This window comes from Podarcis cretensis, assembly GCF_951804945.1.
Source record: "Podarcis cretensis genome assembly, chromosome: 12".
NCBI classification, from domain to species: Eukaryota; Metazoa; Chordata; class Lepidosauria; order Squamata; family Lacertidae; genus Podarcis; species Podarcis cretensis.
In genome coordinates this window covers 43,204,767-43,232,669 of record NC_137181.1, presented here as the reverse complement: position 1 = coordinate 43,232,669, position 27,903 = coordinate 43,204,767, and the positions used below count along the sequence as shown (strand labels likewise).

General features: G+C 43.9%; 1 protein-coding gene across 4 annotated transcripts in view; it reads left to right on the top strand.

Moving 5' to 3' along the window:
- NEK10 (NIMA related kinase 10) overlaps window positions 1-27,197 on the top strand; it is a 108,264-nt gene extending 81,067 nt beyond the window's left edge. For all 4 annotated transcript variants that reach the window (XM_079947180.1, XM_079947178.1, XM_079947179.1 and 1 more), the window contains 6 exons: window positions 3,247-3,347; window positions 15,417-15,527; window positions 19,360-19,468; window positions 24,764-24,816; window positions 24,911-24,966; window positions 26,078-27,197. In XM_079947180.1, coding sequence (XP_079803306.1) covers window positions 3,247-3,347; window positions 15,417-15,527; window positions 19,360-19,468; window positions 24,764-24,816; window positions 24,911-24,966; window positions 26,078-26,126 — 479 coding nt within the window. In that variant the 3' untranslated portion in view covers window positions 26,127-27,197. The remainder of the gene's footprint in view (window positions 1-3,246; window positions 3,348-15,416; window positions 15,528-19,359; window positions 19,469-24,763; window positions 24,817-24,910; window positions 24,967-26,077) is intronic.
- The last annotated feature ends 706 nt before the right edge of the window (window positions 27,198-27,903 follow it).

The following is a 27,903-nucleotide window of genomic DNA, read 5'->3' as shown; positions in this document are numbered from 1 at the left end:
ATCCTGTGACCCCCCCACCAGTTCCTTAAATTTTATTCTCAACTGCATATCATTTCTACTCCAAATTCCCCCCTTCCAAATATCCTGTATTATCTCTAAATTTCTTGTCATCTTGATTTCTGAGTTTTCCAGTTAGTTTTGCCATTTCAGCATAGTCCATTCAATTGGTTTGCCAATCTTTTTTGGTCGGGACTGCTTCCTCTTTCCATCTTTGGACTAACAATAGCAGGGCGGCCGTCGTAGCATACATAAACATTTCCTTCTGGTCTTTTGGGATCTCCGCTCCTACAATACCTAATAGAAAGGCTTCTGGTTTTTTAACAAAGGCTATTCTGAACATATTTTTCATTTCATTATAGATCATTTCCCAATTTTTTTTAACCATCTTGCATTCCCACCACATATGATAAAACGTAGCCTCTGTTTCTTTACATTTCCAACACTTATTAGCAGTGATGGTTTCTGAGTATGTTCAAACTCTCATTTGCTAGAAACGGTGTATTTGGTGGTTGTTGGTTTAATTCCTTCTGGGAAATGAGTTAGGAGGGAAAAAATGATATATTTCCCATAATCAACAGTGCAGAATGCAAGTGTGCTCAGACGTCTTTATGCCAGGCTTTTTTTGGAGGCCTTGGCTTAACTTTGGGAACTTTGAGGTTTTCTCTGCTCTCACATTAGGTTGCTGGATTGGGGCTCAAGTGATAGTTTCAGTGACTTTTACAGAATGATTCAAGGGTTTTCATTTTCATCTGCATTCCCTTTCTTACTTAACATCATCAGTGACAACTTATTTGATACATTATGCATGGAATATAAGTGAAGGATCCTAAGTTTTTCAAAGGAATATTCTTAGCCTCACTTCAAAGAAGCATCATCTTCATAAAGACCTTATTGTGCCATCGCTTTTGACCCAGTTGCTATCATTATCATGCTGGCTTCAGTTCTGACTTGTAGGCAGCAGGGCACACGCCTTCACCACTCAATATTTAAGTTGCCTTATACTGCCCTCTTGGCAATAATGCTCTGATTGCACGCCAAGAAGTAGTAGCAGTAGTAGTAGTTTGGACTTGATATCCCACCTTTTACTCCCCTAAAGGAGTTTCAAAGCAGCTAACAATCTCCTTTCCCTTCCTCCTCCACAACAAACACTCTGTGAGGTGAGTGAGGCTGAGGGAATTCAGAGAAGTGTGACTAGCCCAAGGTTACCCAGCAGCTGCATGTGGAGGAGCGGGGAAGCGAACCCGGTTCCCCAGATTACGAGTCTACCACTCTTAACCACTACAACATGCTGGCTCCATGCTGCCAAGAGACAGAGATTCCCAAAATTCTTAGATGATGATAATGACGATGGTTAGACCATGATCAATTCAAAGGCGCTCTCCCAATCACAGGGTCAGCCTGCCCATGAGAAAGGGTGAGGCAGTGTCAGGCTTCAGGGAATCAGCTCCCCCCACCCCATGGCAGCGGATGAGCAGAACAAAGGAAAATGAGTCTTCTTACCAGTTAGAAACTTTAATAATCATAGCTAGAGAACAAAGAACCCATCTCCTAGGAATGACGGTGCTCCTAGTTAAGGATCACCCCTTCTTCCATCCCTATTAATCTACGCCACTCCTTCATTTTGTAATCTCAGCTTGTATCCTCTGTTCTTTCTGTTGTGACACTTTCTGCGCTCTCCCTGACTTTGGAGAAGGGGTGCTGCTGAATGCTGTCCAGAGACTGTGAATCTGTTAACCCTCTCTCTCCCAGTGTTTCTTCTTCTTCTAGCTGCTCCCCATCCAGTATTTCCCAGCTTCTGCCTTCTGAACTCTGTCCCTCTGCAAACCACTGTTCCAAATCTATACTTCTCCTTCTGCTCCTGGGAAGATATCAGGAACAGGGGGAGGGGGAGGCTCCCACCATTGCTCCTCAGTGCAGCCCTCCTCAGCACGGTACCTGACAGGCAGCTGTTTCAAGTGGAAGATGTCCAAAAGGTGGCACCCCTCCACTACCTAAATCTCATGACTTCTCACGGAGCAAACAAGATCTCACAAAATCTCACTGGAAGCTGCCACCGCTGCTCAGTACAGTTAAGGAAGGCTTGTGGGGCAGCGTGGCACCAGCAGGGTAGGTTGCACATTTCGGCTTTGCCTCAAGCAAAGAAACGGGACGCGCAGTCCCTGCCAGTCACAAACACCATTTTTTGGGCTTGTCAGCTTTTCAACGACATATTTCCACCAGCGGGTCTTAAATGCAAAAGTACGTTCCAGCTTATCTAAAATCCTGATATTGCAGAGGGTTGAACTAGATGGTGTTTGTGGTCCCTTCCAGCTCTGCTAATCTATGATTCTAGAATTCAGCATGATGGTTTAGCGATAATATTTTTCTACCCTTATTTAAATGTGTGAATTAATGTTTTGCTGCTAGCAGATTTACATTCTGTCATGTGGAGGTGGTGTCGCATCTAAACATGCAAAAAAGATGAGAGAAAACCACGTCGTAGTAATGTAACTGTGTCACGAAAGTAAGAATTAGGGACCTCGTCTCCTGACAGGTTCTAATTTTAAATATCAGTGTGTGTGCAGGGGGGAAAGGGACTGGTGCTAACTTGATATATGTGCACCTACACAGTAGACACCATACCTTTTTAAGGAAGTTGTATTTTAAATCCTGTGCAGGAATTGTTATTTGTGTAGACTAGTACACTAACTGTCCTCAAACAACAAGCTATTTGTAAGTTTTGCATATATATTCCATGGTACTGAGCCAGAAAACAAAAATGGGAAGATTAAAATGTACTCTTTTTATGCAACACTGTGAATAAAGTTGAATTGCTTTCATGGATTTTTTCATCTACTTGCAAAGCACACATAAAACGATATTGCCATACAGATTTCAAAGATTGAAAATGGCTTTTGTCGTCCCCCTTGCATGCTGAAAATCTGTGCAAAAATGGTGATTTGACAAACTTTATGGAACTGGCGTCAATTTTTAGTGCATTTTTTTTGCCCTGTTTATGGTGATTACTTGTTCCTCTTTCCTATTGGGAAAACGTCAGAAATGCTTTGTTTTTCGAATTCCTGATATAAAGTTAAATTTCCGTATCGTAAGATGGGGAGGAAGCATTTGATTCACTGGCCGACTGCAAAATCCAAATGCTTTCCTCCCTTTCTTTCCTCCCTCCCCGGCTTCCACTTCTGCATATGAGAGAGACACTGAGGCCAGCAAATGGGTTCTCACTGCTGATTGTAGCATTATCATCTGCAGCATCTGCAGGCATTGCTGTGTCACAACGGAAGGTGCGTCAGATCAGCGATCCTATTCAACAGATTCTAATTCAACTGCATAAGATTATCTACATCACTCAGGTACGTTTTGATTATGTTGTTCTAATGCAAGCCATCGTCCCTGTTTTTATTGCTGTCTGTGCAGCACAGTCGTTTTCTTGCTCCTAAGCAGCGCTTGAGATGTGTGAGAGGAAGGTAGGAATGGAATCTAACTCCATTCTTTGATTTTCCCTAATTGCATCCAAATCTTGCATTCTCACCCCCAAAATAGAATCCAAAGAACACTGGCAGAGGGGGAGGCTATCACTGAAAGGAGTTGGGGGGGGGAGGGAAATCCCTGTATAAAAAGGAGCAAAGTCTCCTCCAATGCTTCTGTAATTTGATCTCTGTTCCTGAGAACAATTCCCCATCCAGTTCTGGTATTCCTTCAGCAGATCATTCTGTACTTAAGCTTCTTATATACAGTCGTACCTTGGTTGTCGAACACCCTAGAACTCGTACGTTTTGGCTCCCAAACCCAGAAGTGATTGTTCCGGTTTGCGAACATTCTTTTGGAACCCGAACGTCCGACGGGGCTTCTGCGGCTTCTGATTGGCTACACAAGCTTCCTGCAGCCAATCAGAAGCCGCAATTTGGTTTTCGAACGTTTTGGAAGTCGAACAGATTTCCGGAACGGATCCTGTTCGACTTCCAAGGTACGACTGCACATGCTTTGGTTCAGAGATGTTTAGAGCTGCTCTTCAGCTTTTCTCCAGTAGCTGCAAGCACACAACCTCTTTCTTACATCCAGCCAAACAAGCAAGAGTCCCTGGATATTTAGTTCGTTTATTTAAAATATTTTTAGTGCAGAAGTCCTCTTGCGGCAGCTTATAGAACAAAACCCACTACGGTCACAAACCTCAACATAGTTAATAAAAGCCAGCAGTAGTACAGTAGTATAAACACCAACCAGGCCCAAAATTACAAAAAGATAGTGCAGAACAACATCTAGAAACCACAAGCAATTCCATAAAGAACTTAACTGCCACAAGTACTGGCGTGTGTTTCCAACATACACACAAAGCTGTCTTATACTGAGACAGGCTATCTAGCCCTGTATTGTCTGCACTGACTGACAGTAGCTCTCCAGGATTTCAGACAAGGGTCTCACTTAGACCTCCCTGAAGCTGGTGGGGAACAAACCTGGGAAAAGATATCTGAAGGCAGCCCTATTTAGGGAAGTTTTAATGTTTGATGTTTTACTGCGTTTTTAATGTTCTGTTGGGAGCCACCCAGCGTGGCTGGGGCAACTCACTCATATGGGCGACAAACAAATAATAAATAAAATTATTATCATTATCATCATCATTATGCGTAGCATGTTCTCTACCACTGAGCTGCAGCGCTTTCCTTCGCAGGTGGCATTCCAAGCTACTATAGTTTTCTTCCTTGTAACGCAATCTCAGTGTTTAAACAAGACTTTATGGGTCACCTTGGGCTGTACAGGAGCCATAAAAGAACTGTTAGCTATGCCGTTTTGAGTTGGCAAATCAGTTTCATTTCAGCCATGTCAAAAGAAACATAAAACAACATTTAAATTAACTGTCGATAAACAGGACTCAAGTGGTCCTGTCTGAAAAGGTTTTGGAATCATAATCCACACCTGGGAACACATTCTAGCCCTGCTGATGTCAAAAGCAGTAGTTTGAGGTGGTCCCACTCCCCCAAGTTGTGTATGCGTAAGCCTAAATTGATGGATTAGTTGAAGAGAAGATAGCATGAGGATAGCCTTTCAGCTGTGCTCCAGTCACAGTGGAGGCTGGTCCATTGGGATGGATGGGCCACCCAACAGTGGAAATGTTCAGGGTGGCAGGAGAGGATATATTGTTTATTAATATCCTTCCTAGCTTGTGCTGGCAAGTTCCTTTATGTAGCAGAGTTACATTCCCCTTTTTACATGCAGAGCAGATAGCTGGTTGCAGGCCTGTGTGAGCCTCTCACTATTATACAATTCAATCTGTCTCAGATTGAATTGTACATTCCTGGTAAATTCCTTTGAATCCCTCTTAAAGGAATAAACATGCCACAATCTTATTCAAAGATAATAAAAGAAGTTTACTCACATCAGTTCATAGTTGGATCCCTGAAGGCAGATTACAAATATGCTACAAATATATACATGTGGATCTATCCCATATGGGGGAGTAATCCCAGTGCTTCTGAGAGCTAGCAGAACAGTCCTAGCTAAAAGCTGGTCAAACGAAGAAGGAAGTCAAAAAGAAGGGGAGTGCTGCATGACTCGTTCTTTTGTTACCTGGACAGGTAAGGCCATGCCCACCTTTTGTCACATGCAAACGAAGGATGCTCCAGCCAGGAGGAACAGGAAGTTTCAACTGGCTGGACCAAACATTCCCTCGCATGTCTTCTCTAGCATTACAAGGAATGCTTCTCATGAATCAAATCCAGCACCAACTTCAGTCTGCTCTCAGCCAGCCCCCACCTGCCTGCCTTCTCACAACCAGGTAGTGGTGGTGGGGGGGGGGGGAGACTCTGCCTGTCACTGGCCCTGGCTTCACTTACTCTTGGTTTCCTCAAATTGCTGAAAGCCTCTTTTCTCAAGCTTTGTCTACATTCTAGTATGTTGTCCTCACTGACTGCTCATTTGCTAGGGAGCAAGGCTCATTTGACACAGCAGCTCTTCTAAGTAAATAGAAGTTGGATTGTGCTGTAAACATTCTGTAAAGGTAAAGGGACCCCTGCATGTTAGGTCCAGTAGCGGACAACTCTGAGGTTGCGGCGCTCATCTTGCTTTATTGGCCATGGGATCCAGCGTACAGCTTCCGGGTCATGTGGCGTGCATGACTAAGCCACTTCTGGCGAAACCAGAGCAGCGCACAGAAACACCATTTACCTTCCCGCTGGAGCGGTAGCTTTTTATCTACTTGCACTTTGATGTGCTTTCGAACTGCTAGGTTGGCAGGAGCTGGGACCGAGCAATGGGAGCTCACCCCGTTGCGGGGATTCGAACTGCTGACCTTCTGATCAGCAAGCCCTAGGCTCTGTGGTTTAGACCACAACACCACCCACATCCCTAAACGTTCTGTATGCATGGTCAATTGTGTATTTAGATCATCTGTCTGAATTTACCAGCACCCTAGTGCAGCTCCTAACCACGCCTCCAGCTCCTTTCTCATTCATTATCGTGGGCCTCTCACTCAACCACCTTTCCTTTACGCCTGTGTGGCCATCCTGTTATTCACCCTTCTTGATGTTTCTTTTGTTTGTGACCTCTCACTTGCTAGGGCAGTCTTATCACATGTTGTAAGATTTCTTACTTCCCCTATTTGAATCTTAGACCTATTGCTTTATCAAGTTTTACCAACTTCCCTCTTTTGAATGGATGAATTCCCCCCCCCCCTCCAGAGCAGAAGTCATGCTGCAAAGCTGAGTTAATACAGCCAGAGCTTTCCTGGAATATATTAATATTCCTTCTTACTAATCATCTCCTAATTGAAATAGAACCAAGCCCTGTTATGGGTGCAATAGTATTGTACCTGGACCACAACACAGTGTGTGAAGCAACTCTCTTGGTTTAACAACATGGTCAGTGCAAGGGGGCATTTGCCATTCTTAAGTTACCTACTTGCAAGGTTGCAGATTTGTACCACCCAAAAGGAGTGGCTCCACTTTAAGGCTAAAGGATGGAAGGTTTTGGAATTTATCCAAAGGCTGGGGGGGGGGAACCCCCTCAATATTATATATAGAAAAGGTGAGATTCCTTACTGAGGTTAATTTTCTACTACAAGGAAAATAAATCTACTTTCATCCACAGTCTGAACCATAAAGTCAAATGTGATTTATTTATTTACAAAAAAATTGTTGTTGTTGTTGTTTAGTCGTTTAGTCGTGTCCGACTCTTCGTGACCCCATGGACCAGAGCACGCCAGGCACTTCTGTCTTCCACTGCCTCCCGCAGTTTGGTCAGACTCATGTTTGTAGCTTCGAAGACACTATCCAACCATCTCGTCCTCTGTCGTCCCCTTCTCCTTGTGCCCTCCATCTTTCCCAACATCAGGGTCTTTTCCAGGGAGTCTTCTCTTCTCATGAGGTGGCCAAAGTATTGGAGCCTCAGCTTCACGATCTGTCCTTCCAGTGAGCACTCAGGGCTGATTTCCTTAAGAATGGATCGGTTTGTTCTTCTTGCAGTATATGGGACTCTCAAGAGTCTCCTCCAGCACCATAATTCAAAAGAATCAATTCTTCGGCGATCTGCCTTCTTTATGGTCCAGCTCTCACTTCCATACATCACTACTGGGAAAACCATAGCTTTTACTATACGGACCTTTGTTGGCAAGGTGATGTCTCTACTTTTTAAGATGCTATCTAGGTTTGTCATTGCTTTCCTCCCAAGAAGCAGGCGTCTCTTAATTTCGTGGCTGCTGTCGCCATCTACGGTGATCATGGAGCCCAAGAAAGTAAAATCTCTCACTGCCTCCATTTCTTCTCCTTCTATTTGCCAGGAGGTGATGGGACCAGTGGCCATGATCTTCGTTTTTTTGATGTTGAGCTTCAGACCATATTTTGCGCTCTCCTCTTTCACTCTCAACAAAAGGTTCTTTAATTCCTCCTCACTTTCTGCCATCAATGTTGTGTCATCAGCATATCTGAGGTTGTTGATATTTCTTCCGGCAATCTTAATTCCGGCTTCGGATTCATCCAGCCCAGCCTTTCGCATGATGAATTCTGCATATAAGTTAAATAAGCAGGGAGACAATATACAGCCTTGTCGTACTCCTTTCCCAATTTGGAACCAATCAGTTGTTCCATATCCAGTTCTAACTGTAGCTTCTTGTCCCACATAGAGATTTCTCAGGAGACAGATGAGGTGATCAGGCACTCCCATTTCTTTAAGAGCTTGCCATAGTTTGCTGTGGTCGACACAGTCAAAGGCTTTTGCATAGTCAATGAAGCAGAAGTAGATGTCTTTCTGGAACTCTCTAGCTTTCTCCATAATCCAGCGCATGTTTGCAATTTGGTCTCTGGTTCCTCTGCCTCTTCTAAATCCAGCTTGCACTTCTGGGAGTTCTCGGTCCACATACTGCTTGAGCCTTCCTTGTAGAATTTTAAGCATAACCTTGCTAGCATGTGAAATGAGTGAAATTGTGCGGTAGTTGGAGCATTCTTTGGCACTGCCCTTCTTTTTTTTTTTTTTTTTTTTACAAAAAAATACTACCCTAGATTAGACTCTAGATTCAATAGGATAGCACAGGGTACTGCTTTTCACCAAGGTTGTTATTGCTTTGTGATTAAGTTGGAATCTACTGTTGGTAAATGTGTTTCTAAGAGGTTTCTTAGGAAGAAGAGGATTAGGAAGAGAAGTTTATATAAAAACCTGTACATTTTCACAATTTCTGCTTGTAATGCTAAGCTGAAAATTTGCCCAGTGGACTCTTTAAGATTGGAAAAACAAACCCATCATTGTTCACAGGGCACAGGTGATTCTGCCCCATTCCTCCATACCATCAAGATCCCCCCCCTTTTATGTAGATTCAGAACAGGAAGGGGCGCTATTTAATTTGATGAAAATACTTTAAAAAAACCAAAACCACATTTTTTCTGGTTGTGTTGCATGAGAAAAGAAGTTGATTTCTGCAGCTGTATGTGAACAAATTGGAAGTGTGTGGAACACACACACACACACACACACACACACACTCACCCTTACATTAACACTAAAGTAAGAAACTAATTATTTTCACTTGCTTTCAGAGCTCTGCTGGTCTGCTGCACTAAAAGATGATGATGATGATGATGATGATGATGATGATGATGATGATAATCTGTGTATTTATTGTAGGGTGTCCTCAGTAGGACTTGCTTGGGGGCCTGCATAGGATTTATTAGAATTCTGAGGTAGGCATGGTGCAAATTGACACAGAGCAGTCTTGATTCCAGATTAGTTAATCCATAACTCTTTTATCTCTGGCTCTGCCATTCATCGACTCACCACCAGCTTGCGGCCCCCAACACATTACCTCAAAGGGTAAAATGTGGCCCTCAACAGACAAAAGGTTGATTACCTCTACTATAAAGGACTCATTAGAGGACCCAGAGTTGTTCTTTCATTCTGACCTTATTATGTGATGTTTACATGACAGCAATACTTGGGCATTTCCCTCAAGCACACTTTTGTTTCTAATACGCTATCAAGCCTTGAGTGGACTTGCCTACTCCTTCTGACTAAAGGAACTAATTTACCTAAGCATTCCACTGGATGTTCATTAATTCTTGGCTGTCTTTAAAATAGGAGCGCAAAAACACAGCTCACTGACCATCCCTGGAGCCTTCAGCTGCCCCCTCTCCTCCTTTTCTATATAGCCCTTTAAAACACGTAGGATGTTTATTTAAAGCTATCAACTGCAGATCTCCTTTAACGAGCAGAAGCTGAAGTTCATAAGGGGAGAGCTCTCATTGTTAGTTCTGGGCTTCCAGCAGCCGTTCCCATCCTGTTTCCATGGCAACAGGTTTCATTCCAATCCGAGGGGGGGGGGGGAAACCATGTAAGCTTTTAAAAAAATGATTATGTAAACCTCTTACCTTATTTCCACTCATCTGACATCTGAGTCCCTGAAAACAGATTTAGGAATGAAAAGCCACAAAGACAACTTTGCTCCATTTCCTTAGCAGGGAGCAACCAGCCTCTCTGGCCCTTGGTTTGCTGCCATGGACATGTGCAGGAAACTTCTTTCCCCACAGTTTGGTTTCTGGCTGGCAAATAACACTGGGCAACAATTTTTTACTTTTTGAATGTTCTCTAGATTTCTACAACTGATTAGGGTATTTTTGCACTGCTGAATCAGGAAATGGCATCCGTTTCTCTCCATTAGGTCAGGTTTTCTGTAAACTGAATGGTGGGCATTGATAAAGGTAAGTACACGTAAATTGCATGTTGCTTCACCATTTTTCAAACTTCAGGGCTTGAACTTCCGTTTCTTGGAACTCCTGGAATGCTCAGCGGCAGGGAGGTATCTCTTCAGAGTCCAACAGTAGTCAGCCATCATGACTGCATCCCAGCGACCCTGATACCTGGTCTCCATCTCTTTCATGTCCTGATGGAATCTCTCCCCCTGCTCGTCACTCATTGAACCCAGGTTTTCAGGAAACCGGTCCATATGTGAAAATAGGTAGTGCATCTTGACGCTCATGTTGCAGCCCAGGTTTCTGAAAGCAGTCAGCATGTTGTTGACAAGTTCTGCATAGTTTCTGGCCTTATTGTTGCCAAGAAAGTTCTTCACTACCAGAACAAATGCCTTCCACGCTTCCAGTTCCACTTCGTTCATTGAGTTTCTGAACTCTGGATCTCTGATGAGCTGACGGATCTGAGGACCATCAAAGATGCCAGCTTTCAACTTCTCCATGGTCAATCCTGGAAAAGCCTGGCACAAGTAAGTGAAGCAGTCACCATCCTTGTCCAGAGCCTTGGTGAACTGCTTGATTAAGCCGAGCTTGATGTGCAGCAGTGGGAAGAGTATTCTGTCTCTGTCCACCAGAGGGTCGTTGATGGCGTTCCTTTTTTTTTGCAAGGCACCAATTCCTCCCGCACAGGCCAGTTCTTCTTCGTGTAATGCTGAGCATGGTCCCTACTATCCCACATGCACAGAAAACATGGGTACTTGGTGAAGCCAGACTGTTGTCCCAACAAAAAGTTCACCATCTTCAGGTCAACATAAATAAACCACTTATGCTGATCATAACCAATTTTCTCCAGCACATACTTCACTGCTTCATAGTTCTCCTTCAGTGTACTCGAGTGAGCCAGGGGTATAGAGGCAAACTGGTTGCCGTTGTGTAGCAGAACACATTTCAGTGATCGCTTGCTGCTGTCCATGAACAGTCTCCAATCTTTGGGTTCGTACTGTGGCACTCCAAGCCTGAGCAGAACCTGCACAATATCTGCACAGTACACCAAGTCCTTCTCTTCCGAGAAAAAACGGAGGTACTCTTGATGCCTGTTGCGGAAGAAGCTGATGCGAGCATTGTCAGAGAGGAGGTTTTTTTCCTTCAATCTGGATGCCAACAGTTCAGCAGAGTCCTTTGACAAGCTGAGGTCACGAATTAGATCATTCAACTCCTTTTGGAAAAATGGATGTGGAGCATCATCTTCAAGAACCACTTCTTCTTCTTCATGTCCTTCAACACTGGAGGCATCTTCGTCACTAATGTCAGGAAGTTCTCTGAAGATAAGCACTGGAATTTCATCACAATGAGCTACAGGACGACGTGCTGATTGAAGATCAGGATACTTCGTGGGGCGGCTGCCCCATTAACCTAGTTTTGATCCCCCAACTTTATGCTTTGCCGCACCAATTTATGGAAGATTTCGAGGTTTTATGACTTCAAACTGATCCCTTTTCGACATAATCACCCAGAACTATCGGACCTGAATACTTCTTGTCATTAAAATAATCATTTCCAATCAAAACAATTATTCGACATGGCATTTTACCCCCACCAACTTCTTCTAAAATGTCCACACAAGCGTACATGTGAACAAAAACGTAAAAAAACGACATGTGGCCATAGCTCAAAAACTTGACCTGATTGAGCAAAACCAATGTGATTTTTGGATTCAGCGCATCAGATTCGTCCTAAATCAACTGAAAAAATGTAGGCGACTGTCAGGGGCTCAGGAGCAGAGGCACAGGGAAGAGAGGAGATGGAGAGCGAAGGGGAAGAATCCGAGGGGAGCGTAGGAGAAGAGGACAGTGGACCGAGGGATTCCATGAGCCTCTCCAGCGAATCGGAAGATTCACAGAAGGGGGCGCCAGTGGCCAGGGGCAGGGGGTTCCCAAGGGGAACGCCCCAGGAGCAAGGGGGCAGCAGGGACTCCCAGAGCAGTAGCTGGAAATCCCAGTGTTGGATCTACGATCTTGGGCATCGTCGATCTTGGGCATCGGGAAAGCCGTGGGCATGGTTTTCGAGTTCAAGATTCTGAAATCAACTACCAATCTCTTTTGGGGCGTGTCTTTTTTCTTCACGAAGAACACAGGACTGCCCCCCACTGCTTTGGATTCCCGGACGTCGACGAGCTCGTTGAGGACTGGCTGGATCTAACCGGCTGGAGGCACACCGCGGGGGAAGAACTGTATCCTGCACTCACCCCCACAACACTGGAGCACCCAGAACCCACGCCAGAAGAGGGGGAGGGGGGAAGGGGGAAGGGGGGGCTTCGAGGGGGGGATGGATGTCAGGGGCTCAGGAGCAGAGGCACAGGGAAGAGAGGAGATGGAGAGCGAAGGGGAAGAATCCGAGGGGAGCGTAGGAGAAGAGGACAGTGGACCGAGGGATTCCATGAGCCTCTCCAGCGAATCGGAAGATTCACAGAAGGGGGCGCCAGGGGCAGGGGGTTCCCAAGGGGAACGCCCCAGGAGCAAGGGGGCAGCAGGGACTCCCAGAGCAGTAGCTGGAAATCAGGACCAGCTTCCCCACCAGAGCAGAGTGGGGGGGAAGAGTCCCAAGGATCGGGGCCAGTGCATTCCCCACCAGGGAGAGAAGATAAGGCAGGGCTGACCACGCCTCCATCAGAAAGTCGGACAACCGAGGAGAGGTCAGATCCGGCCAGTGTCCCGGAAGAGGGAAGCAGTGACCGAAGTAGTGTAACGGTTAGGAGAAAGGTCACTGGGCTGGCGCGAGAGGCAAGTTCAAATGCACAGGAGCGCGGGACAGCAGAGAATGAGGATTGGGAACCGGGTCCTAAAGCCCGCCGGAGGGAGGGGGAGGAGCTAAGCGACTCAGCGTCGGAAGAGTCCAGAAAGGGCAATGCCCCAGCGGGCAGGAGGACCCAGAGGAGGAGAGAGCAGCGTAAAAGGTGGAGCAGGGCTAGGATCTTAAACTGGTGTCATAGGGGAGGAGACTCAGACGGGACTTCGCCGATCTAGGGTTTAAGACGTAGGGCTGCACGCTGTGGCTTTGAAATGGAAACTGAACTTCAATAAAGACTTTTGTACATCACTACAGCCTAGCGTTGGTCCTCTGTGAGCTGGGACCTAGAGGCAGCTCTGACAACGACTTTGTTGTTCACCAGTGTAATCCTTAAGTGACAGACAAATCTAGGCAGCCTCTAGTCCAAGCCAAAACGTAGCAATATGTGTTTTGTTCTATCAACTGTGTGCAGCGACTTCAGCTGTTGTCAGTGTTTACTTTCCAGCAGCATAGATTCTGGAACCCAAGTCTGTCTGGAAGCCGCTGCCCCCCCAATCCATCTTGGCGTGCGGGTCTAAGTTAACCCAGTTGCAAAATATAGACTTTCTCAGAACCACTCCTATCCTTTCCTGTTTTAGGTTTTGGAGGGTTAAGCGCTGGCACTGAAACCAAACGAACAATTGGCACCAAGGGCAATTGAAGCCTGCCCTCTCCTATGAACCTTAGGATGAGGGCCTGACCTCGATTTTTTAAATGGAGATTAAAGACAGCTTCATGACTTGAAGCATTATACATCTGTAATGGTATATTGTAGAAGCAAGTGGGTGATGGCAGCAGGGAGAAATTGGATGAGACACCCTAAGCTACAGGGTTCCTGGTGGAGCAGGGGGTGCCCTTCTGTTATGGCAATTACTTGTCAACACTGAGCAGCAGAACTGCTCAGAAGAAGAGAGGGCCATTCTCCACCTTCCATCATTAGGAAAAGTGCATATATATGAAAGAGGAGGCCTTTTCTCATGGTACCTGGCTGTGGAATGTCCTCCCAAAGGTGGTGTGCTGGGCATCAAGGGACATGGGTGGCGCTGTGGTCTAAACCACTGAGCCTTTTGGGCTTGCCAGTTGGAAGGTTGGCAGTTCGAATCCCTGCAACGGGGCGAGCTCCCGTTGCTCTGTCCCAGCTTCTGCCAACCTAGCAGTTCGAAAGCATGCTAGTGCGAGTAGATAAATAAGTACCACTGTGGTGGGAAGGTAAACGGCGTTTCCGTGTGCTCTGGTTTCCGTCACGGTGCCCCGTTGCACTAGAAGTGGTTTAGTCATGCTGGCCATGTGACCCGGAAAGCTGTCTGTGGACAAACGCCGGCTCCCTCGGCCTGAAAGCGAGATGAGTGCCTCAACCCCATAGTCGCCTTTGACTGGACTTAACCGTCCAGGGGTCCTTTACCATTTTTACCTTTACTGGGCATCAGTACTACCAGTGCAAGTACAATACTACAAGTGCAAGGTTGAAACCTTATTTTCCAAAGCTTTTTAGAAGTTGTGATTTTTAACTAGTTCGATGGTTTTATTCCTCATAATGTTATTTCATTGTTGATTATGTTTTGTATTGTATATGTAGATTCTGAATACCAATGTTTGTCACCCTGAAATCCAAAACTGGGTGAAAATGTAATTCATACATGTTTAAAAATTTTAAAAGTCCATACATTTACTGTGATGCGAAACGGTATTTGAAGTATATCCTGCCATTGGGCAGTTCACATTTTGCTCTGCCATGAACTTACTGGCAAGCCTCTCCTTTTCTTCCTTGCAATATGGGTACAATAATACAGTGGTGCCCCGCAAGATGAATGCCTCGCAAGATGGAAAACTCGCTAGACGAAAGAGTTTTCCATTTTGGAGGTGCTTCGCAAAACGGATTTCCTATGGGCTTGCTTTGCAAGACGAAAATGTCTTGCGAGTTCCTGCGGTTTTTTTCCCCTTCCCCCCTTTTTCTAAGCCTCTAAGCCGCTTATCCGCTAAGCCGATAAGCCGCTAAAAGCCGCTAAACCGCTAATAGCGCTAATCCGCTAAGCCGTCAATGGGCTTGCTTCGCAAGACGAAAAAACCGCTAGATGAAGAGAATCGCGGAATGGATTCTTTTCGTCTTACGAGGCACCACTGTACTAAGTTACCGTACAAGTTTACTCAGGTTTACTTGGAGCATGGAATGCTTTTTACACTCTGAAGTGCTAAATAAGCGGCATTTCAGCCAGTAGGAGTGACTGGGAGATAAATGGGTGTAAATAGTTTATGGGAAACTATGGAGGTGAAAGACTGAGTCATAGCTGCCGTTTCTTAAAAGTCAAATTTTATATGCTGTTTGGTCACTGCTTTGCTGGTTATCAATAGTTTATGCTTTCATGTATCTCAAACACCGCTTGCAAAAAGAGGACGACGACGACCTAAAACTGTTTCTGCACCTTCAAACAGCTTCCACCAACTTTACACTGCAACTTGAAAAGAAGAGTCATTGAGAGATTCAAGAAATGCCTCTTCAGCCAGCAGAGCAACCCATGTAACTTGAAGTCTGAAATTAAAAAGGTGCAGTATGTTGAAGGTCACTCCCAGAGTGATTATGATTCCCTTCCCCTTATTACTTGAAATATGGACGGGATATTTTCAGGGAGCAGAGGGAAGCACATTTTTACATATTCAGATGTGAAGCATTTATATAGGCTAATGGTCATATTTTATTCACGAACAATGGAGGTCCATGCATAGCAACTCACCCAGAAGTCTTGGAGATAGATGTTTTAAAAATTACTTCACTTTAATTTGAATATATCCTTAATCTTTCATTATAGTGGGGAATTAAGAATCAGCAGTCAACAGCCTTAGGTTTTAAAACTACTACATTTGTCTGGACAAACAGTGGTGTGTGTGTGTGAATTTGTGTAAATATACATACACATATACAAACCCTGGCAGCTTCTCATAGACTGAGGCATAAAGCCATTATCACTGGAGATCAGAGAACTTATATTTCCTTTCATGTTCAGAAAGTAGGGATTTCAAAACAAAACCCCAAGGGAAGCAAACCCACAAGACAGAATTTTCCAGAATTGTCAGAGTAGCAACATAATGCTTCTAATCTCCCATTTACATGAAATGCTTTTTGTTGTGAATAATCAATTTAGGAGTAACAGTAAAAGCTTGCCTGTTCTGTTGATGCAAGGCTCGCCTCATCTTCACAGAACCGAATTCTGCCTTATCATACCAAGTGGAGATGATGTTGAGTCAGCCCAGATGAATGAGAAGGGATGTGAAGAGAGAGAGAAAAAGAGATGTATTCAGATGCTTGAAAGGAAGGGCTGCTTTACCCTTTAAACCTTGAGGGGTTTTTCTCAGCCTGACCAGAAAGCACTGAAGCTGTCCCAATGTGCTTTGATGCTAGATAATATTGACACAGCCCAGTAGGCCTTAACTCGGGTCATTGCTTTCCAGCTACCATATTATTTGTGAGATCGTATTTTGGATACCATCCAGCACAGAACAGTTATTTGTAGATAATGCTGAAACCACAGAAGATTCTTTTTCAAAGACTACAGTGTGTCTTAGCAGAGCAAGTCCAAAGGACATCAGCAGCACATTTGATCCTATAACATGCCAAGTATTTTTCCAGTTGTTCCCACAGAAGGTGGCAACTGCCAGTGTAATTCATGTATATTTATTTATTTTGCACCCCCTTAGGCTCAAGAAGACTAGTAACATGCAAACACCTCCACAAAATGTAATGCCTGCAATATAATATTTATTTATGCCCTGCCGCAAAAAGACTCAAGGCAAAGAAAGGCCTTGCATTGTCTTTGGCAAATGCGGCCTTATTAACAGAAATGGATGTGCCATTTGTTTATGTTGTTTTTATGATCATTATTTCTACTTCTGATAAAAGTATTTCATAGCCACAAAGGTGTCGCCAAGATCATAGAATTGTAGAGTTGGAAGGGGCCCCGAGAATCGTCTAGTTCTCCCCCCTGCAATGCAAAAATCTCACCTAAAGCATTCATGACAGATGGCCATTCAACTTCTGCTTAAAACCCTCACAAGGAAGGATAGCTATGCTGTGCTATACAAAAGTAGCTTGAGATATCTGTTCTTGTATGTGGTTTCGTTGTTGTGTTGGGCATTACTCTGCATTCACTGGGCCTTAATTTGTTTATGTCCATGCTGGCACAGCCTGTGTCCTGTAAGTTAAGTACAGGAACAAATAAAGATACACCTTTTTATTAATCTTGGTGCAAATGCTTACGAGCATATAGTGCATATACCCTTTAATAGTTTTTGCTATGCTTCGTACTGATGAATAAGTCATGCCTTATTGCAACTGAGCATTTCTGGATTGAAGCTTATCTGTTAGTTCTGAAAATAATACTGTGCATCCCCTCTTGTGTGGTGAAAAGGTTTAGTTTCCAATTTGATGAGAGAGTACTGGATATTTTTGTTGTCTTTGTAATAGCTGCTTTGTTTACGAATATACAGGAAGAGCACTGTGGAAACAAATACATACCTGGCACATACTGTTTTTTTCACATGAGAGCACAGCGGCCATTTTGGATGTTGCAATGTCACCCTGGAAAAAAGCGCTTTTGGGGGGCTGTGTTCTTGTGTGGTGCCCCAAAATGCATGTTTTTGGATGCTATTCCCCCCAAAAGCGCATCTTTCAGTTCTGCAATCTTGCACGGTGCACGGCCTTGGAAGAAAGTGTCCCACTTTTCTGCCTTGACGTATTGGAGGTTGTGCAAATAGACATCCACGCCCCAGGCAGCAGATCTACCAAGGCTGCTTCCATTTCCTAGAGTGAGTCTCTGTTCTCCACGATATTCATATCCAGCAACCTCAGGCCAAGTTGTCTCCGAGGTCTTTTCCTGTCTTTTGTTTCATGATTGATGTGGTTGCTACCAAATTCCAATTCATTAGCTCCCACTGATGTTATACTTTCTCATGTAACATGTACTGTCCATCTCAGGAATCAGTATTGATAGCGCAGAAGTAATCTAGAAAGTACTGTAATTCATTTCCCCTTGAAAAGTTGGACAATATTAGTTCTTGGTCTCGGAATAACATTTAGAGCTCAAATATTCCACCTGTTCATTTTCAGTTTTGTTCTCCTTTTGTTGTACCTGTTTTTAAAATGAATGAAAATGGATCACCTGGAGAATTTCCTATGGCGGCTTAATAGAAATGAGCAGAAGGTTCTCCTGAAGCAGGAAGAGGGATCCATAACTAAGGACAGGGGTACTTGTTTTCCTTCTTGCCTGGGTTAAATACCCACCCAGAAGTAAAGCTGGACCTAGCAGCAGCTTCTCAGTTGTGAACTTCTAATTCTGTAAACTGAAAACGACAGAACACTGGCTTTAGCCCAAAACTGTAAATTGAAGTTGATAGTGTATAATATGAAAACCTTCTACCAATTTAAATTTGCAGAAATCTATTCACCTGGCTGAGCCAGGCAGCGCTTGGATGAGTACCTGTCACTTTGAGGATTAGAAATTTCCTCCCATATTTCATCTGCTGTGACAGTTGTCGCTTCTTCTCTGAGCAACTTCCAAAGGATTGAGCACCCAGGAGGGATCAAAATGGCTGAAATCACACAAACATCAGTGGGCCCAAGCACTCTGCTGTGGTGAAAAGCAGACCAGTGTCTACATATAGACTCTGTGGAACTTAGCATTGGGGATACTCTATACCAAATTCATCTAGTACCTTTAAAATCCCTGTTTACATTGGACTGCACAGTTTAATGCATGCCAAACAAGCTTTAAATATTTGGTACTTGACTCTGCAAAGAACAGGGTATGAGAGGCGGTTTTGTGCGTAACAGAAATAGCAAGGCAAGTTTTAAGAAAACTCAAAGCCTTGTTTGTTTTTCACTATAGCTTCTAATATTATTTTTAAAACATAGTTATATCAAGGTTTTTCATGCTCAGTATGAAACTTTATTTGCAGGCTTCCTCAACCTCGGCCCTCCAGATGTTTTGAGACTACAATTCCCATCATCCCTGACCACTGGTCCTGCTAGCTAGGGATCTTGGGAGTTGTAGGCCAAAAACATCTGGAGGGCCGAGGTTGAGGAAGCCTGCTCTATTGAACAAATGAATATTCAACAATTCACTTCCTGTTCCTCATTCCCTATCCAGAAAGTTGTTCCAATTTCCACCCCCCTCAATTTTAATCCATCTTTTCCTTTAGAGCAGTTTCATATTTCCAAGTCTGCATACTTTCTGAATGTCCGATATGGCAAACATTTTAACTAATCTTACCGCTATTTAATTTTTTTCTTACTTCAGAAAATTACAGTTCTGCGTTCACTCCCAATTATAACATTTATGGAGGAAAACAATAGGTGTTTTGTTTGTGTTTGTTCTTTGTGCAGCTTCTCCAAGGTTCCCCAGAGCTGATTGAGCCTAACTTTTTGACAGCAGATTGCCAGTTGTTATTGCACTCTTCAGGGGGGAGTACTTTGGTCCTCGACGACAGACCAGGTAAGTCTGGCGAAAGCCACGTTGCGCAACCTTTGCCAACGGCTGTTTGTGTTGACATTATTCAGCAAGTATGAATTCCTCCTGCTAAATGCTCATTAAGCTCCAACGAGGTTCAGTGTGCTAAATGTGTAGGGCATATAGGACGGAAACAACCGCACAGTTGCTCTTTAAACCATTTCCATGTGGCGATTCTAACTACAGAGTGAGAATCAATATGAAATGTAGTGGTTAGAATTTCAGAAGAAGACCAGGGAGACCCAGGTTCAAATACCCCTTAGCCATGAACTCTTGAGAAGAGGCATTGTCTTGTGTGACATCATGAGCATGATGCGTGATGTTGCATTGTCAGGAGGAGGCCGAGCACGGAGCTCAATGTGGCGTGGCTTCCCCTCTCGCACTCGGGAGGAGCCAGCCACTGAACCGCTCTGCACTCAGCCTCCTCCACCCCCTCAATATGAAGTGGCCCCGGTCCCCTGCCAGCAGATTTTGAGGGGGCTGAAGGGGGTCCTCTGCTCCTAGGAATTGACATGGCTGCTCTTGGGCCAGTTGCTGTCTCTCAGCCTAGCCTACCTCACAGAGTCATTGTGAGGGGGAAGAAAGGGGGGAACCATGCTTAAGTCCTAAGAGCCAGTGTGGTGTAGTGGTTAAGAGTGATAGACTCGTAATCTGGGGAACCGGGTTCGCTTCCCCGCTCCTCCACATGCAGCTGCTGGGTGACCTTGGGCTAGTCACACTTTGAAGTCTCTCAGCCCCACTCACCTCACAGAGTGTTTGTTGTGGGGGAGGAAGGGAAAGGAGAATGTTAGCCACTTTGAGACTCCTTTGGGTAGTGATAAAGCGGGATATCAAATCCAAACTCCTCTTTTTCTAAGAGCAGAGAAAATTGTCTTATAGGGACCATTGCTCCATCTGGCTCAGTATTGTCTGTCCTAACTTGTAGCAAGTCTACTCTTTCAGACTGGGGTCTTTCCAGGCCATTTCTGTATTGCCATTTCTGGAGATGCTAGATATGAAACCTAGGGAGTTTGGTGTGCAAAGCATGTGCACCGCCACTGAGCTGCAGTCATTCCCATTGAGGGAGTGAGGATATAATTGTAATATATAATAAATAATACATGGTGAGTTGGTGATCATCATACTGGAACAGACAAATTCCTGGAGGTCAAGAGTCGGGTTTCAGGGAATTGGCTTCCTCCCCCCGTAGCAGTAGATAAGCAGAGCAAAGGAAAATGAGTTTTCTTACCAGTTAGAAACTTTAATAATTACAGTGAGAGAACAAAAAACCCACCTCCTAGAAATGGCGATGTTCCCAATTAAGGATCACTCCCCCTTCTGTCCCTATTCATCTACGTCACTCCTACATCTTGTAATCTGAGCTTGTACCCTCTGTGCTTTCTGTGTTTTCTGTTCTGACACTTTCTCAGCTCTTCTTGACCTTGGGGAGAGCGGAGGAATGCTGTCCAGAGACTGTGAATCTGTTAACCCTCTCTCTCCCAGTGTTTCTTCTTCTTCTAGCTGTTCCCCATCCAGTATTTCCCAGCTTCTGCCTTATGAACTATGTCCCTCTGCAAACCACTGTTCCAAATCTATACTGTTCTCCTGCTCCTGGGAAGATTCAGGATCCAGATCAGGGGGAGGGGGAGGCTCCCACCATTCTTCGTCAGCACAGTCTTCCTCAGCACAGTCCCTGACATCAACTATCAATGGCTATGTTTTATCTCTACTGTAAGAGGCATTTTATCTCTGAATGCCAGTTGCTGATAATCACAGGTGCTGTTGCATTGCTGTGCTGTTTGCGGGCTCCCCATAGGCATTTGGTTGGCCACTGTGAGAACTGGATATTGGACCAGATGGGCTGTTGGCCTTATCCAGGAGAATCGTCTTATGTCCTTATATTCTCTGCCCATATTTGAGGCAAGTGATGCTGAGTTCCCTCAAAAGTAATGGCAGGTGTTCCTCTCCATCCCCCCCCCCCCGGTGCTAAATTGGCAGGACAAAGGAGAGATGACAGGATTTTGATATGGTATGCTGTGTTGCATCTTGAACCGATTTGGCAGCCTAATGCTAGGCTAAAAAAGCAGGCTACAAATATTAAAATAATAGTAACAGTATACTGAAACTGGGCTTATGGACCATTAAATATGTGTGGTGAGAATGAAGTGAGGGACATTGAACATGAAGGAAATAATTTAGATAGCTGCATAGTGAAAAAACTCAAAACAAAACCCCAACAAACCGTGCCAAAAACTGTAACACATGCATTTAAGAGGAGAATGAAAGATGTAGTCAAGAGTGTTTATGGAAAAATATAGAAAAGCATGCTAGCAGCATAAAGCATTATCAAGAAGAGGAACACATTCACAGCAAAAAAAATATTTCAGTTGGAATGTTCTGAATTGTCAGGACTGGGGAAAGGTGGCAGGAAGGAAAACCAGAAAGAGGAGGTTAATTTATTTTATTATGAAACTGTTTCAGCTAAACAAATTTTATAGACCTTGGCTAGAATGCAGTTTTGAAAGGGTGACGTGTTGTGTATGTTGCTGCTCTGTCTTTCAAAATATTGTCCTGTCTTGGTTGGTTTCCATGCTCATGCACCACGAGTTTGTGCCTTTAATGGAAAAGGGCATGTGTTTACTGCTTTTATACATCACCCAAGGGTGTTGCACTCAAGATGCAAAGGAGGTGCGGGAAACAAGGCATGCAGGCTCTTATATTCCATTGCATATGCTTAGAAGCCTTCCTGTCCTGAGATCATCCTGGGATCCCTGAGTTATTTGGATTCTTTATCACAAGGAAGGTGACAGCAGCCACGAAATTAAAAGACGCCTGCTTCTTGGGAGAAGGGCAATGACAGGCCTAGACCAGTGTTTCCCAACCTTGTGCCTCCAGCTGTTTTTGAACTACAACTCCCATCATCCCTGACTAGCAAGACCAGTGGCAAGGGATGATGGGAATTGTAGTCCAAAAACAGCTGGAGGCACAAGGTTGGGAAACACTGGCCTAGACAGCATCTTGAGAAGTAGAGACATCACCTTGCCAACAAAGGTCCGTATAGTTAAAGCTATGGTTTTCCCAGTAGTGATGTATGGAAGTGAGAGCTGGACCATAAAGAAGGCTGATCGCCGAAGAATGGATGCTTTTGAATTATGGTGCTGGAGGAGACTCTTGAGAGTCCCATGGACTGCAAGAAGATCAAACCTCTCCATTCTGAAGGAAATCAGCCCTGAGTGCTCACTGGAAGGACAGATTGTGAAGCTGAGGCTCCAGTACTTTGGCCACCTCATGAGAAGAGAAGACTCCCTGGAGAAGACCCTGATGTTGGGAAAGATGGAGGGCACAAGGAGAAGGGGGCGACAGAGGACGAGATGGTTGGATAGTGTTTTCGAGGTTACCAGCATGAGTCTGACCAAGCTGCGGGGGGCAGTGGAGGACAGGAGTGCCTGGCGTTCTCTGGTCCATGGGGTCACGAAGAGTCGGACACGACTAAACGACTAAACAACAACATCACAAGGAAACATCTTAAGCAGAGGTCAGCAACCTAAGGCCCATAGGCCAGTTCTGACCCATAAGCTTCCTGGAACTGGCCCACGGCTGTTCTGTGGATTGGCATGGGGATTCCATGCTTCCCCCCCCCCCCATGGTGCCATTTTTTTCCTTGCTGCGGGGACCGACTTCCAGGTCTGAAGAGTGCCGGAAATAGCTTGAGAGCACGCACAGACGCGCACGCTCCAGCCCACCGAGAGGTCTGCCGGGGAGTGGACTGGTCCGGCCTCAAAAAACGTTGCCTATCCCTGGTCTTAAGTATATTCAGCAGAATGCATAGAAGCCTGCATCATACCTTCCCAGCCAAAGCAGGAAGATTATAGGCACGATGGATGGGCCTGGTGCATGCAGGGACATTAGAGATAGGACCAATGCGCACCCACTCCCCTTTATGCCCACACACACACACGAAGAAGGATCCTCTTTATCTGCATATAGAAGCAGTTTTTGCACAACTATTGCTGCGCATTGATTGCATCAGTATTCATTTCTGCTTAATGTATATGAGCCCAGTTCTAAATTGCACTAGACAAGGGGATTACAAAGGGAACATTTGCGTATTGATCACTCTGAAGTTGGCCCTGTGGCATCTTTATTCTTCTGGGGAAACATACAGAATTAAGGGCCAGATTCAATTAACTTGGCATGCTAGCAGAAGCCAGCGCAAGGACTCTTGCTAGTGCAGCGGGGTTTTCCTCCCTCCTCTCCCAAATCTGCTCTGGAGAGTAGGGAGAGCCCCAAGAACAGCACACAAGGGCAGGAGAGGGATGGTTTCACTGGGCAAGGAGAAATGCTTGCACTCATGGAATGATTGGATTAGCGAGATCCTGAAATCCAACCTTTGTCATCTAATTGCTAATGGACAAATGATAGTATCCTGCTTTTGTGACTGAAATAAAAGTTATACATGTAACTTCGCCAAATATGCACCCACCTGATTTTTCCAATGTTTCCTTTTTGGAAGGTGTGTATACACACACAGAGAGAGAGAGAGAGTGAGAGAGAGAGTGAGTTAATTTAACTGTCCTATGTGCAATAAGACAGTTTAAGGTTATGGCACAAGAATTGCTAAAAGAAACCTGCCAACACTACCTCTGCACTAATTTTCTATTATATATGCTGTAGAAAACCTTTGCAAGAAATCCCCAGAGCTTTCACGGTCAAGGTTAGTGAAATAGAGGGCAAATGAAAACTCCAAGCTGGCTATCCTAAGAATACATACTTGGAAATATGTAGAAACTCAGTGGAACTCTGTTTCAAGGAAATATAAGTAGGATGAGCATGAAAATGCTCAGATGTGAAAGGCACGGGTTCCCATTAATTAAAATGGTGGGTGCCAATCTACATGCATAAATGAATCTCCATAGAAGTGAACTGGAAAGTTGGCTCCTCTACAGAAGCTCCTGTACACCTACTGGATTTCCCAAGGCCAGAACAAATCACGGGATTGATGGAAATGACTCGTGCCCCCTTTAATCCACAATGCTGATTTAACCTTTGTGGTTTGCTTTTTTGCTTTCACCTTAATGAATTACATATCTGTGACCAGAAGCAGTTGGGTGTGAACCTTTTTCTATATTCAATAATCAGTTAATAATACTTTAAGATTGTTGTTAATTCCATGATTTCAGTATACACTGTCATAAAACGACGGCAACTTTTAACAGTTTAAGAAGCTTCTCTGGTGCTTCTTTTTATGAAATCAGATGTCCATTCCATTATCCAGCATTATCTGATATGATTTACTCATAGGTCTTCCTAGCGCTTTTGACGTGGATGAAGGAGTGACATATGAACAAATGCAGGTCAGACATCACCTTGTTTTTAGTAGTTTCATCATTTGCTTTCAGTTCCTTTTCAGTAACGTGTAATGAAATTCCATGTGCTTCACTTTTGTAGACTGTGATCGAGGAGGTTCTAGAGGAATGTGGATATTACAATTTTACCTCAAATAGGTGAGTTTCATTTCAGAAGGAGACATAAAATCATGGTGAAGTGAATAGACAGAAATTATAATTCAGTTTCCTAGTTACAGCTGTCTATTTTGGTTTTGGGGTGCTTTTTAAAAAAATCATGATTTATGATGTGTAGACATGTGCTAGATAAAATGGTGTGGAACATTGTAGCCAGTAGTGTAAAATCATATTTGAAAAGAAAGGCACCTCCATCCTTTTCATTTTGATGGATGAGAATTTGTTTTAAAATCCCTTATGAAAAATAAACCTCAAATGAAGAATTGTAGGGCTACCAGCTTGCCTTACGGGTACATTGTCCGGATGTTGCACAAAAATGGGTTGGGACAAGAAAGCAAAGGGGATGTAAAATTTGGAAGAAGGTATTTGAACAACAATACAGCTGCTATTCTGCTCCACCTCTGCTTACTATTGCTGCAGGATTTTCAACAGTGATGGGACAAACATTCATGGGATAGATTGAGTGTCTCATACTCAATAAGTTTAAATGGAATTCCACTAAGTTGTATGATATAGAAATAATACATTGGCATGTGTTTCAGTGGGGTGGCTTATTGCTGGTTTTAATTATTTTGAATGTTTTAAAATAGTTCTTTTTACCTGTTTAGGAACCCCTGATGTAGACAATACTGACCTTGATGAGCCAAGTTCCATATAAGAAAGCTTTTAATGTTCTTTGTGTGTTACTGAGAGGGGAAAAGAATCTCTGGGTACCTCACACAGATTGGGGGGGGGAATGATACTACTAATTAGCCATAGCTAATCACTTTCAATAGTGACATCCAAAAGAATTTTAAGACCCCTTTAAATAGGAACAAACTGGCTATGAGAGATATTTGTTGCCTACGGTTTCTACAAATGTTGGGATCAGTTGCACTAAAGTCCAGCATATATGTTGGTGCCTAATTTTAGGAGCTTTTAGGTTGGATTTTCACTTATCTGGCAGCTCAAACTCCCGCAAAGCTTTCCTGCAGTCTGTGCTGATGCATCTGTGTCATATTGGCAGTAAAGGTCTAGTCTGCCTCAGGTGATTGTAAATGTTATGGCATTTCTCATTCCCTGCGAACACTTACAGCCTCTTAAATCTTTTTAGGTATCAATACTATCCATGGGGAACAAGGACTCATCCGGCCAGAAGATGAGCGCCTGGAATTCGGACGAGATTGGCATGTTTTCTAATAAGGTCTAAGTGCCTTGACTTCAGCTATTGTCTTTTGCCAAAGGAATGCACTTTGCTTAAACACAAGAAAAAGGGGGGAGGAAATCAGATGTAGGGATAGTTTGCAAAGAGTCATCCAGGCAGTAGAACTTTGGAGCACAACTTTTTCAGTAGATGTTTGCAGTACATTTTTTTTTTGCTGGCAGGATGCTTACTTTCTGTGCAAAACGTGGACACAATCCCAGGTACCTGCATTATGGCAATATATAATGCTCCACTGAATTCTTGTTTCTATATAATTTTAAAGGACTTATGAATACTCAGGAACGTTGGAAATATATCTTATGTTTTATAGATCTGTTTCTACCAGAGATTTATCTTTTATAATAAGAGTACCTTTTGTAAGGAGAGGAAATCAGAAAGTCGGAGTTCAGAGTTTTCTAGAATACATTTGTGACTAGCCTTTGGGATATTTGCAATTTCTGCTGCGAGTATGGTATATTAGACAGTATTTAAAACCTGCACAGCTTCTAATAATTGCTATTTCTAAATACATGTTGATTCTATAAATAGATATAGGGTGATGCCAATAATATGTATATAAGAAATGTATAGTGTGCATTTGTATGCAGCATTCATACCTTTACACCCACACCCACGGTGCAATAAATAGATAATTCTTTTTTTATTTTTGTTCAGCTCTGTAGCACATAATGCACTTTGGAAAACTATGCATGCTTTTGGAAAATGCATACAAAATAAGAATGTGCGCGTAGTTGTTGCTAAGACTTTTCTCTCATTTTTGCCAGCATGCTAGAGATTTCAGTTGCTGGCAGTATTGAGTGAAAGTATGATTCTCTAGAATGAAGATATTCAACATGGTACCTTCCAGATGTTGTTGGACTACAACTTCCATCATCCCTGACCATTATGAATGCTGGCTGGGCTGATGGGTGTTGGGAGTCCAACAACATCCAAATGGCACCCAGTTGGCTAACCCTTCTGTAGAATACCCTTGTAGGTAAGATCTCCAAATTTCAATGATTTTATTTTTATTTTTAAAAACCTGCCTATCTTAATTAGCCTTTTGGTACGCAATGCAATATTTCTGAAGTTGGGTGCTTACCGCACATCTAACCTACTAGGCAGTGTGTTCATCGTTCAAGCACAAATGAAGAATTTGGGGTAAAAAAAAGGCAAGTTCAGCTTGTCTGTTCTGACCCATGTTAGTCTGGCATCATCAACATGACCAACCAAATAGGGCCGTTTGAAATCTAGACCATGGCACTGCAGCAAAAATGTGTTAGGTGGGTTATTTTATAGCAGCTTGACATTTTGCAAGGGAGCCGGGATATACTGTTGTTCCATCTCCATTTGGCACAGTAGGCTTATAAAGTCTGTAAGAAAAGGTGCCCGTTCTGAAACATCTGGTGGCATCAGTAGGTGAGTTCTCATGTGCACAAGTTCTTCATATTTTGCTTGTTCATCATGGCAAAATCAGTGGACCCAACCAAGCAGCTGCGTGACGAAGATTTCTGCCACAATGAAGCGGGCCAGGGCATTTCATGTGGAAACCAGAGTAGTTGTGATGCATTCTAGTACGCAAAGCATCCAAGGACTAAGTATTTCTGCGCTGTTGCTTCTCTGGCAACAGTTGCTTGGTTCAAAGAAGAAGTAGTAGTAGTGGGTAGAATTTTGCTCAGACAATGGTACTTTCCTGTTGCAGTTCTTCACATTGCCTCCAAAAAGTATTCCTGAGG